Raw genomic sequence first — 13311 nt, 5'->3', positions numbered from 1 at the left:
ATTTTTTGGTTAATGGCATCATATATTGCAATTATTTCTGCTTTATATATACTTAAATTGTTGGGGAGTCTTTGTGAGAATTTATAATTCAAAGAGGGGATGGATATGCCAAACCCCACCCTTTCACATATTTTTGATGCATCAGAAAAAATAAATGTATATTGGGCTTTTAATTTGTTGGATTCTGCCGCAAATATGTTTTTAGATATACCATCCCCTTTTTTACAGTTAAGATTTATGGGTTTTAAAGTTTCGCAAAGAATAGGAAAGTCAATCTCATAACAGGGAAAAGTTGGACCTCTATAAATTGATTTTAGATGTGGCCTATAAGATTGTAATGCTTCCACTAAATATGGCATTTTGTTCCCATTCCAGAATTCTGGTCTATGCATTACTTTTATTCGGATATTATTTATTATTTGTATAGTAGGATGATTTGTTATAGATAGGATTTTAGAAATGAATTTAAGGGCAATTATCTTTCTTCTGTGTTCTAGATGCATGACAGATGCTTCTGCCAAAAGTGCAACCTTAGGGGTAGAACGCATACATCCCAGACATATACGTAAGCCTTCATAAAAAACCACATCTAATCTATTGAGTGCAGTGTTTGAACAAGGCTTGAAAAAAATTGATCCAAAATCCAGATGGGATTGTACTAAAGCAAAGAAGACAATTAGAAGGGTTTTTGGGTCAGCACCCCACCATACCCTACAAAGTGCTCTTAGGACATTTAATGATTTTTTGGCCTTATTAGTAATATTAATAATATGAGGTGCCCATTTTAGGTTTTCATGTAGAATTACACCCAGCTATTTTACCTGTCGTTTATAAGAAATAATTGAATTGTTGAATTGTATAGGTGGTAGGGCTTCTCCTCCCTCTAGCTCTAGTAAACCAAATTGGAAGTGACATTTTTACCCTTAATAATTACTGCCAGATCATCAGCATACCCAATTATAGATGCTTCTCCCAGATTTTGATTTAAATTAAAAATGTCCCTTATATATATAAAAATTATTAAAATCTCTTCGGAATTTCAGGAGATACGGGCATTATATTGATTAAATAACAGCGAGCGCGGACTATAAACGCAACCGACATATGCTGTAGAGATGGGTTGTTATTTAATGATCTGTTATTTTTTAACTGTTATTCCTCAACAACATTACGCAACTGTTGTCGCTCGTCTAAAATAACTATAGAAGTTGAGATATGCAACCGTTTTTAACCTTGTAAACATGGTTGTAGCATAGTAAAAACTGAATGGGAGTACATGCAGTTCGTAATGAAACTACGTTCTGCGCATGCAGCCGACCCGGGTTCAATCCCTAAACTTTTTAATACTTTTCTCGATAATTTTTAAATCCGATGGTAAACTTAAAGTTATTAAAATTGAAATAAAAAGCATAGTTGTAAAAAATTGTAACCAACTTTAATAACCTGTAAAATAAGGAGCAATTGGTTACAAAATAAAAAACATAAACTCAAAAAACATTTTACATATAAGAAAAAATAATATCTAACAAAAAATATAGAAACTTGAACTCAAAATATAAAAATTTTACCTTTGTACTTGATATTCTATTTCGGCGATCGCTTATAATTTGCCCCGTTTTAGAAAACATTCTTTCACAAGGTACAGATGTGACTGTACCAAATTTTAATTTTATTAGTTCACTTAGGAAGGGGTAGTTATAACTATTGTTTTTCCACCACTTTAACGGATTTTCGGTACGTTCTAATAATGGCTCCTCCAAATATCTTTGAATTTCAATAATGGCACGTGATTGTGACGAATGACTCGGATTTATATTTGCAGCTTTCTTGTCAAATGAATTCCAAATTGAAAACTTGAATTGTTGTGTTTCCGAAACCTGTTGCCTTTTTTCTTCCAAAGTGATGTTTTTTTCTTGATTTTTTTGCTCTATTAATGCGGTAATTGCATTTGCTGCAATCTTTTTTGCTTGGTCTCCAATTGACTCGCTACTGAATCTAATATTTTTATATCTCGGATCCAAAAACGTACTTAACAGAAGAGTGGAACTATTTTGCAGAGTCCTGAATCGAGTATCGATGCCCTCAAGAAGCTTGTACAAAACACCTTTTGTCATATCAGAAAACTGACGTTTTCTAAGATCTTTGTACAAGTCATATAATCCATTAGAAACCATGATAACGGATGAAAGCGTTACTTATTTTTCTGTGCTCATAAACACGGTTGTTGATTCAAAGGGTGAAAGTATTTGAATGAGTTCATCAATATACTCGAATTCCTGATTTGTGAGCATTGGCCAGTTTTCTTTTCCTAAAGCAGCTAATGTAGTTCTCACTTCTTCTTTAAGTTCCAGGAATCGTTGAAGCATATAAAATACAGAATTCCAACGAGTCACTACAGATTGGATCAACTTTTTCGGAGTTTTGCCATTTTGTTTTTGATAGGCATCTAACCTACACTTCGCAACTGCACTTCTTTTGAAGTGTGAAACAATATTAGAAACTTTAGCAACAAGCAGATTGGCAAGTTTTAATGCATCCTGAACAATTAAGTTTATTGTATGTGCTAAACAACCTTTCCATTTCAATTCATCACTTATTGCCTTTTTAATATTAGCCGCGTTATCCGATATGACTAGTAAAATTTTACTTTCGATTTCCCATTCATTAGCGATCCGTTTGAGGTCCGTCGCGAGATTTTTGCTTGTATGGCTCTCACTACAAGGCCCAACCTCTAATAATACTGACTTTACTTTAAAATTTGCATCAATAAAATGTGATGTTACGGCTATAAAGCCATCATTATTAGAGGACGTCCAACAATCGGTGGTAATTGTTACTGCCTGGGCTGTTTTAAGTTTTTCTTGTGCTTTAATTAACACTTCTTCGAACTTCGCTGGAAGTAATGTATTCGATAGAGTTTTTCTACTAGGAAGACAATACGATGGGTTTAGGTCATTACAAAACTCTTTAAAACTTGCATCTTCAACTATCGAAAAAGGTTAAAAGTCCTTGATTATTAATTTTAGGAGTATATCATCAATGCTTTTTTTTTTAAAGAAAAACGTATCTTTTTTGGGGCGGAAAGCACAGCTTGTCTAAACTTTTTTGTATGCTTTTAATTTATATTAGTGTTGACTGATGATGCAACAGATGAAATAGATGAGGCAGGTGAATCAGGGCGTGTTGAAGTAGTTGATGCGGTGGGTGAATGAACGGGTGCTGATGACGTGGATGGAATAGAGGTAAAAGCGGTAGATACCATTGATTGTAAATTACTACTGGATGAATATGAAGGAGAATTATTTGAAGTTGTTGTAGAACCATTTTCCACTAACTTTATTGACGGATGTTTTCTTTGAGGATGTTGCCTCAAATTACTTATAGATGATTTGTAAGATAACACTTGACGACAATAGTTACATCGGGCAACATGTTCATCCTTTGGTGTAAAAAAATTCCAGATGATTGATTTTTTCCCCTTTAAAAGGTTTTTTGCCTCACTTGACCTGACAGACAAAAAACCTAATTTTGAATTTTGTCTACAAAAATAAATGAACTAGTTTCTAGAATTCTTGCAATCATTGCAAATCATTTTCCTACGGCCCACAGAATCGTTAATAAATAGCGGAAAAAAATTGCTCTTCTATGTTCTATATTCCATGGTCGAATTCAAGAGCAGGGAAATTAAAAAGGCTTTTAAAAATGTGTTTTTAATTTCTCTGGTACAAGCGTTAATTATTAGAAAACATAAATTTTCTTATACTATCTCTTACCTTTCCATTTATTACAGGTGAGATATCTAATTGTTCTTAAATCGGACAAGTTTCTAATAATTGGTTCAAACAAATCATTTACTACACTCAAACTAACACTCAAAAAATTTACTATTACGAAATTTAACTAGCTTTTAGCTTTAGATCTCACAGCCCATATACACAATTTGTGTTTTGTTTTGACTAGTTTGACGTTTGCCGGGGAATTACCGCGGTGGGACCCATTGATGAGGTTATATGCGAAAACAATGATTTTAGATTTTATTGCTAGATAACGCTAGTTATATGCAGACACCCTTAGACATTAAAAAAACCCATGATCATACAGAATATATGCAAGCGCATTTATATTAAGATTATAAATACTATTGTAACCATTTCAATAAGCTTTATTTTTCTCTTGACTCTGTACATGTAGAAGTAAAAGTCGTGATAATTTGTAAACGTGTTGTTTTTAAAAACGCTCTTTTCCCGTTCGATCATTAAATTCCCTATTAAAATTGAGGTTTTTATTGAAAACCAGAACTTTTAAACTTTGTAAGTTCTAAATGTAATTTTCTTAACTAAAAGAGGTATTAAAACAAAATTATGGGGCATTATATTCAAAAAGTATAGTATACATAACAAGTAAATATCAAAATAACAATAATAACAGAAACCTGTTTATTTTAAACTGTTGTGAAAAAATAACAATAACAGTTGCAACTGTTATCAAAAAATAACAGTTTTGCCCATCTCTAATATGCCGCGTTCTCGATTGGCTTCTGGTTACGATTGGACGCTAGCTTCAAACACATTCGATATTTTACCACCGTCTCGAATAATTTTCGTACCACGTCGCCAAATGTCAATGTCAATTGTCATTCTCCCTGCATTCCGTGTTTTGACTTTTGTTGTGATTTGGGTTTTGAAAGAAAGAAAATTGCAAAAGAGTTTAGTGTTTAGTAGTGAACAAAAATTAAATCTGCAATTCCTTCTAAGGTAAGACTTTGTTAGTTCTTATAATGTAATTTGCTTTACTTGAAAGATTGCCTTACATAAAACCGCTTTACCATACCATTCTCACTAGAAAAAGCCTCCCTTTTGCTTATGAATTGTAAAAAGGGCCTAAATTTTATTTCTCTTAAAACTAAATGTGTATGTACCTAATTCATATTAAAAGTCCGAAATACAAATGATTAAGACATTTACTAAATTTAGATTTAGTTAAAGTGTGTTATAATTGAGCAGTGCTTAACAATAATAAGGCAAACATTTTTGTACCTGGGGCTGTTACTAATTTTATTTTACATTTTACTAGAGTTACTTCAACCTTATACATATGTGCGGTAGAACTAATCTAAGTCACAAGTGACTTGTCGAGACTGACTTAAAAAAAGATACTAATCTATTTCTTTATTTCTATGTAATATTAAGCCAAATTGACAAAATAATATTAGATAATACAAAATATTTATTAAGTTATTTATTTACAACTTTTAAACACCATCAGGTATAAAAGTACTTGTAAAAGTCCTAAGAAAAAAAACATTAAAAAAAAAAGAAACAGTATAATACTACATAATCATAATTGGACATAAAATAAAATGTTATTCTTAAAACTAGTAAAAGACTTTCTGATGAACAAGTTACAATTACTAAAGTGCACATTATACAATTTAACTACTTGCTCTGTTAGTCCTCTAAATCCTGAATCGGCAAGAAAGAGAACTCTTTGGAGTGTAGCTCTAGTTGGGATTTTTAATGAAATTCTACTAAAAAGAAAGAAGCTGTGAATTTCACCATTCAACAATTTAAATGAATTGAAAGAAAATAAATTTATCCATTGTTTCATTGTCCTTACAATGTTTGCAGACACCTAATATTGTAAGTGACTGTTTCATATGGAAACCTATTTTCCTAAAGTAAAAATTTGTAGAACTTCAAAAATTGTAAATCATTAGCATTTAAAAGACAGTCAAGATATTTAACTACAGATATAGCTAAATTTAAATGTAAAAGGAATAAAACTGACCCAAATTGAGATAACTGAGGTACCCCAGAACTCACTTAAATTTCTCTTGAAGTTTCCCCACTTATTTTGTTGCCTCCAAGTTGCCCAACTTGTTGTGTATGGTTATTTGAATAGAATTTTATTCAATTGAAAATGTATTTTATTGGAAAAAAATATATAAATTTGGTCACTTAAGTAATCTGTACATAATAATATCTTATGTCCTAAGTATACAATTTTAAACATCACTATAAAACATATGTGCAACATGTAATAAAAGATTAAAATACTTGTTAAAACATTAAATTAGAATCAAAGGAATAAAAATAAGAGCATTGCAGATATCACATTTCAAACAGTTTCCTCAATCCTTATCCTGGTAGAATGAATCCATCCTATAATATGCCTTGCCTAAAAGCAGTTTTTTAAGTGATGAAAAGTCTTCAAAAAATCAACAGTCTTAAGTTAACTGATTAAAAGGATCTTTTTATTAAGGTAGTTTTTGGTATTAGTAGGGGCAAGTTGGCAGTCTGGCCATTGCGGAGTTGGACCTTGGAGCTTCTCTTAACTTTTAATTTTAGAAAGGCTAACTTTCCGTTTTTGGATTAGCTGCTGCTAGATACTGATTGGTCGCGTGTCATGGTGCAGGAGGACGTCAACTCTGCATGTGATGTTTTTTATGCTATACTGAACAACACTTTCGCTAGAGCAGTAACCTTCAAGGTAAAACGTAAAAGACGTTTCCCTCCCTGGTTTTCGGGGGACATAATTCGTAATATCTATAAAAAGGAAAGAGCATTTCGTGATTTTAAGGTTTCCAAGCCTAATCATCATCTAGAGATATTTAGATCTCTGCGCAAGACAATTAAAGCTCTAACTGCACAAGCCTACAAAATGTACATCCATAGTATTGAGAACAAAATAACCTCCGAACCGAGTGAATTTTGGTCTTTTATTCGAAGCAAACATAATCAGTCTCAAGTCCCCTGCTCAATGAAGCTTTCTAACCAATCATACAATACGCCCGACAGCATTGTGTCCGCTTTTGGAGATTATTTCAGGAGTGTATACACGAACTTACTTCCCAGCGATAATCCTGTCGTCTCTGAACCTCCCTTAACTTGCATAGACGTCGCGCTCACAGCTACCGACATTATAATGGCGAGCAAGTGTCTCAAAAGCAAAATGACCTCTGGCTCAGATCTAATTCCTAGTTTTTGAGCTAAGGACTGCTCTGTTGCACTTACAGACCCTCTGCTCCCCATTTTTAATCTGATCCTTAACACAGGTATTTTTCCCAATATCTGGAAGCAAGCCAAAGTTTGCCCTATCTTTAAAAAGGGTGATGCTGGAACAATAGAGAAGTACCGCCCTATATCCATTCTGTGCAATTTCTCAAAGTTATTCGAGTTGGCTCTTTATAAATTAATTTTTCCCAAGGTTAAGTCCATGCTGGCCAACGATCAACATGGCTTTGTTTCTGGCCGCTCATGTACTACAAACCTAGCATTCTTCTCTCAGTTTGTGTGCGAAGCACTTAATGATAGAGGTCAAATCGATGTTATCTACACAGACTTTCAAAAGGCTTTTGACCAGATTGACCACTTCATCCTATTAAATAATCTTGAATGCCAGTTTGGATTCTCCGATCCCTTGATAAAGCTCCTTAACTCCTATTTAGTTGACCGCTCTCAGTTTGTAGTGGTTGAAGGCTTTAGATGTGCTTGTTTTTCACCCACCTCTGGAGTTCCTCAGGGCTCTAACTTGGACCCCCTTCTCTTTAACGTTTTCGCAAATGACTTGATCTCCACCCTCAATTGCTCTCGGTTAGCATATGCTGATGACCTAAAGCTTTTCCATAGGATTGACTCTATAGCAGATTGTGGTCAACTGCAAGAGAACATCAATACTGTACACCATTGGTGCACTTTGAACCAGCTTAACCTTAATGTCTCCAAGTGTAATGTGGCCAGCTACTTTTGAATCAAAAGTCCAGTTATCTTTAATTAATCAGTTAATGGAGAGTCTCTGGCAAGGTCTACCTGTTTTAAGGATATTGGAGTCACCTTTGACCAAAAATTTTCTTTTATCCCTCACATCGAAGATACTGTTTCAAGAGCTACTCGCATGCTGGGCTTTATTATTAGAAATTGCAAACTTTTTTCGAACACTGCCACTGCCAAAACTCTCTACTATGCATTTATTAGATCCAGGCTGGACTACAGCTCCCTCATTTGGTCTCCCATTTACAACCAGCACATTCACCTATTAGAATCAGTCCAACGGCGATTTCTTAAATGTTTGGCATTTAAGGATGATGGAGTCTATCCTCCAAGGGGTTTTGACCATAACCTGCTGCTCTCTAGATATACTGAACGGTCACTTGCGAAGAGGAGAGAAATGCATTCGGTGAAATTCTTGTTTAATTTACTTAACCATAAAATTGACTGCCCATCCCTTTTGCAAAGGATTTGCTTTCATATACCACGCCCAGGATCTAGACAGTGTCCAGCTTTTAACTTGGAAGTGTCCAACATTCTGTACCAGAGTCCTATTCACTTTATGTGTCAAAACTTTAACACTATTGCTGATTCCTGTGACATTCACCAAGACAATTTGGCACTTATTTTGAGTCACCTGCGTATGATCGGTGGGGGAGGCTAGGTTATTTAGTTTTTACTTATTTAGTTTTTAGTTTGAATACATTTATTTACTCATTTTTTTTCTCCTCTTTTGATTTAAATTAATTCTTGATTCTTATCCTAATTTAGTGTTGATTTTTTATTATTTATTTTCTCAAACTCACTACTTTTTTTATTATATAGCAATTCTTTTATAGTTTAGTTGCATGAATCTAATACAGTTCATGCATTCGTACTTGTACATTTATATATTTAATTGATTCTCCTGTAACTGGGTATATGTAACCTGTTGGAAATAAAGCTTATTATTATTATTATTATTATTAATATCATTAACAAAAATATATGAAAATTAATATACTTTGATTTAAGAATAAGGGCTTGCAGGGGTCTTCCTGGTTTTTATTAACAATTGATCTAACTGCTTTTTTTTGTAAAAGAAATACTGTACTCAATAGACTAAATTCAATATACTATACCTCAAGTATGACTTAATGAACTATTGACAATTGAAGAATGCACAATTAAAGTAGCTGAACATGAAGATATGACTTGAGGGATTAATACAGTTTAAAATGATCAAAAAGTTAGTCACCATAGATCTATGTGAGCTATGTTGGTAAACCCTATGCAATTTCTCAGTGCCAATGACCTGTCAAAGAGCTTAGAAATTACAGATTAGATACACATACCTCGATAGTTGACAATATTACTCGACAAATATCAGTTCTATCTCCATTTTTATGACGCAGTTTTTAACAAAAACAAATGGGATACCATCAGGGCCAAAAGAGTTTCTGTTAGAAAGGGGTAAAATTTCATCAAATATGCCTAATAAAGAAAATGACATTCAATTGAAATCCAGACTGTAATCAAACATATAATAAGGAGATTTATTGCTGACAGATTCCCCATATGTAGTTTTAAAATACCCATAACATTACCAGCAACCTCAGCTTCAGAATCAGACCTACTAGAATATATTGATGTGTTTCCAAAATGAAGATGATCCTTCTTATAGAAGAAACTTATAGAAGAATATTTGATCTTTGTTATGACTTACCAGACTATAATGTATTGATATTTATGTGTGTAGTCAATATCCAGCAAGCAAAATAGAGAATGCAGCAGGTTGCCAGCAACCTATGACCTTTAGTATGACCTAAAATATTCATCACAAAAAGTTTTACAAGTTTTCAATTAACATAATCCAAGGAATCCTTAGTATTTTTGAATTTTGTGTGAGGAATCTTTTTGAACAAGATTTTGTAATTTTCTACTAAACCAAGTGGGTAAGTCAGGTGATTTAAAATGTTTAATTGAAAGAAACATCTCAATAGCAAAATAGAGTGTATTGTAAAAAATATTGATGCATTTATTGATATCTTGCTAAGCCAAACCAATATCATCATCCATGCTAGCAAGGTAATTATTTATATTATAATTGTAACAAATCAATTAAAGTACATAAGATCTAAATCACCATTGATAGGAATACTTATTTTATAAGCAGGATGGTGGTTAACAGCTGGAAACAAATTTTCAGTGTCATGTATGACTTCAACATCAGATAGACTTGAGAAAAGAGAGCATGAAATGTACTAAACAGATTTGGTAAGTTATATACCTGCTTAAGATTAAGATAGTTATAACTACATAGCATATTTGCAGACTTTATATCTATGACATGGATCCAATCAAAACACATTAATAGTGTAATTACAATGAGGGAGTGCCTACCAACTAACCAACCAACCAACTAACTAACCAAAACCACACTAACCTAATAAAAAAGAGCAATAAAATGACTAAATAAAACAATAAAATTAAACTATAGGGAAAAGTTATAGGTCAGTAAAGGCCGTACTAAAATACATACCAAAATAAAATAAGATTGAGTATAATAATAAGGACTAGAACAGAGGATTATAAAATGAATTTAATGCCACACTATGTAGTTTCAATTTATTGCACTTAGCATGATTTTAAAGGGTGATAGACTAGCCAAATTTACATTAAATAACTTAGTGTTTGTAGGTCTAAGGGCTACCTTGGGGACATTAAAATCTATTCTATTAATTACATTCAGATTACTATATTTTTGTTGTTCACTATATTTTATATAAAAATAACAGACTAAGCATCTCTCCTTTGACTTAAAGATACTATGCTGAACTTAGTCAAGATACTTCTATAAGACACCATATATGGATACATATTATATTGTTCTACATAAAGATACCTTAAAAATTGCTTCTGAATTTTTTCAATGTTGTTATAATGAACCTTTTCTTGAGGTGACGATATTATAGCTGCATACTCAAGAGGTCAAACTATTGCATTGAACAGTCTAATTACAGTATCTATTTTAAACCGCCTTGTGTTTCTAATAACAAAACTCGGTGTCCTATATGCTTTTTTAATAATAATATCCAAGTGCTTATTAAATTTTAGGTTAGATTTCAAATAAACCCCCAAGTCTTGGCATTGAGACTAAAGGATTTTCAATCATCAAATACACTAATATTGAAAAGTTTCTATGCTGGATTTTCTTAAGAGAAATCAGGTTTTATCAATATTCACAATTATCAAAAAAAGGCTTTCAAAATGATCAACAAGTACTAACGATGCAATTTTTTAATTTCTAAGACAGCTTTATCTAAGCCTCCATGAGGGTAGTGCAGAGGTAGTAGTATTTTGGGATTTCACTAAGGCATTTGATTGTGTTATTCATGGAATTCTGCTGTACAAGCTGGAGGTTTATAGTTTTATGGTGTTCCCTTGAGATGGCTTACATCCTATGTCTCTGATAGATCACAGGCAGTGGTTTTACAAAATAACACTTCAAAAGTTCAACCTTTCACTGTAGGTGCGCCTCAAGGTCCTGCATTGGGACCTTTATTATTTTTAATTGTTGTTAATGACCTTCCAAATCTGAAGATCTCTGGAAAATTTGTTATATTTGCTGATGACACCACTGTCTTGTGGAATAACACATCAAAGGAGGATCTACATCTATCAGCTTGGATCTGAATATTCTTTGAGATTGGTGTAAGGCTAAATTGCTGGCACTCAATGTTTCTAAGACAAACATACTAACCTTTAAGTGTCAGTTGCCAGTCTCCACTTTGAATTCTGAACCTCTTGAGGTTCAGGAGGTTCACAAGTTCTTGGGTATCTGGATTGATTCAAAATTAAAGTTCTCGACGCACATCACTGAGACAGCAAAGAGGGTGGCTCGTGGTTGATGTGCTGTGAGGGTGGTAGCTTGTGAATTTGGTGCCAGTATTGCTAGAGACGTTTATTATGCCCTAGTCGAGTCTCATCTACAATATCGTCGCCTCAATGCCAAAAGCACGAATGCGCAAATTTCAATTTTTCGCCTATATGCCAAAACAATGAATGTGCTTTCTTAAAGAAAATAAATAAAATCAGTATAAATTTAATTTGCAATTCGAACAGTGACCAATTCTAATTATACATCAGCACTCTAAAGGGTGTATTTTTAGTGCTCATTCCAATATTAAATAGAGGTTTTCTTAAAACTACAAATTTGCACATTCGCGGTTTTGGCATTGGAGGGACGATATGACATATGCTTCCGGGGCTCCTGTGGCGAGATTCTTTTTCAAACGCTTTTTATTCTCCAAAAACGAACGGTTAGTTTTATGTATGGGTTAAATCGTTTTTAATCTTGCAAACCATTTTTTCAGTCTCAAAAAGTATTAACACTGCCATCCTTGTTTATTCTAGAAACCTATGGTTTTATCCACTCTAAATTTAATTCAGTCATAGCTACTAATAACCCTAATTTTACGAGAAGTTATACCCTTGCCTATACCTCACTCAACATTAACAAAGAATTCCTCAATTTCTTCCAGTTTAAAATTTTTTAACCACCTTCCTTCTTCGATTTGAAAAATTAAAGCTAAGAATAAATTTGTAAGGGAAGTAATGTGCTTGGTGCTGGGGAAGACTTACTATAGATTGTCAGAGTATTTAGAGGATAATTTTGAGCTTTGACTTCATTTTTAAATTTTTAATATTTTATTATATAGATAAATCTTTCTTTCTTCTTCTATATATAGTTCTAAAGCATCGGTAGGAGATGAAAATATTTTTGGCTTCATAAAACAATTATTGGATTTGCTACAATGCTTAATGGCTTGCCCAAGGGTTTGCAATGAACCAAGTTTTTATAGTGTGAGGTCATTTCTGTTAGGTATATATTTACTTTTTTCCTATGAAAACAAAAGTGAGAACTCAAGAGACAATACTGACCGTTACCTGACATAGAACATCTTGCCCACTACCAAAAATCAGTTGTAAACTGTAAAAATGAAAGTCTTTTTTGTGTGCAGGATATCTCACAGCAGTACAATACAGCCCAAGGCTGTAAAGCGATACTTTTGATCAATTCTAGTTTATTAGAAAATTCTTTAAAAGGGGGAAACACATAAAAACATATGTTCACAAAGTATCACACTTTATTATTTCACAGTACAGCGGCACAAAATGTATGTATCAGTTATAAAAAAAGGTAGTGTAACAGTTTATATCCTACAATTATTAATAGGCTTCCTAAAAATGACATAATTGTATATTTTTTGCTGTATAATTTATAATTCACATTCATAATGTGCATCAAGTAGATTTCCATTTAAAATATGAAAGTACATATTTATTTATACATTTTAAATATTTGTACAGTAATACAATAGTATTACTTTATTACAAGTCCGACTAGATATAAAGACAAACCCTCAACTTAATAAAATTATTAACTAGAAGCTTAAATAAAGATTTAGCCTAACTCTGATAACACCGAATCCAGATCCTCCTGCAGCTCTGCAGTCATTTCTTTCTGTTTATTTAGATCATCTTGTAACCTAAAATATGTGTT

At 32.9% G+C, this 13311-nt stretch overlaps 2 protein-coding genes across 9 annotated transcripts in view; one reads left to right on the top strand and one right to left on the bottom strand.

Annotated features, from left to right (window-relative positions):
* Nucleotides 1–4606: 4606 nt before the first annotated feature.
* Nucleotides 4607–13311, top strand: part of LOC126733622 (zinc finger matrin-type protein 2) — a 66987-nt gene continuing 58282 nt past the window's right edge. Inside the window, exon 1 of one of the 2 annotated variants that reach the window (XM_050437009.1) lies at nucleotides 4607–4754. The gene's annotated coding sequence lies outside the window, so the exon portion shown is untranslated. The remainder of the gene's footprint in view (nucleotides 4755–13311) is intronic. The other variant, XM_050437008.1, reaches the window with a different exon arrangement.
* Nucleotides 12878–13311, bottom strand: part of LOC126733618 (glutamic acid-rich protein-like) — a 35159-nt gene continuing 34725 nt past the window's right edge. For all 7 annotated transcript variants that reach the window (XM_050436991.1, XM_050436996.1, XM_050436992.1 and 4 more), the window contains one exon: nucleotides 12878–13297. In XM_050436991.1, the coding sequence (XP_050292948.1) occupies nucleotides 13213–13297 (85 nt within the window). In that variant the 3' untranslated portion in view covers nucleotides 12878–13212. The remainder of the gene's footprint in view (nucleotides 13298–13311) is intronic.

Source organism: Anthonomus grandis, chromosome 2 (genome assembly GCF_022605725.1).
Source record: "Anthonomus grandis grandis chromosome 2, icAntGran1.3, whole genome shotgun sequence".
NCBI lineage: Eukaryota > Metazoa > Arthropoda > Insecta > Coleoptera > Curculionidae > Anthonomus > Anthonomus grandis.
This window is presented reverse-complemented; position numbering and strand designations above follow the sequence as displayed.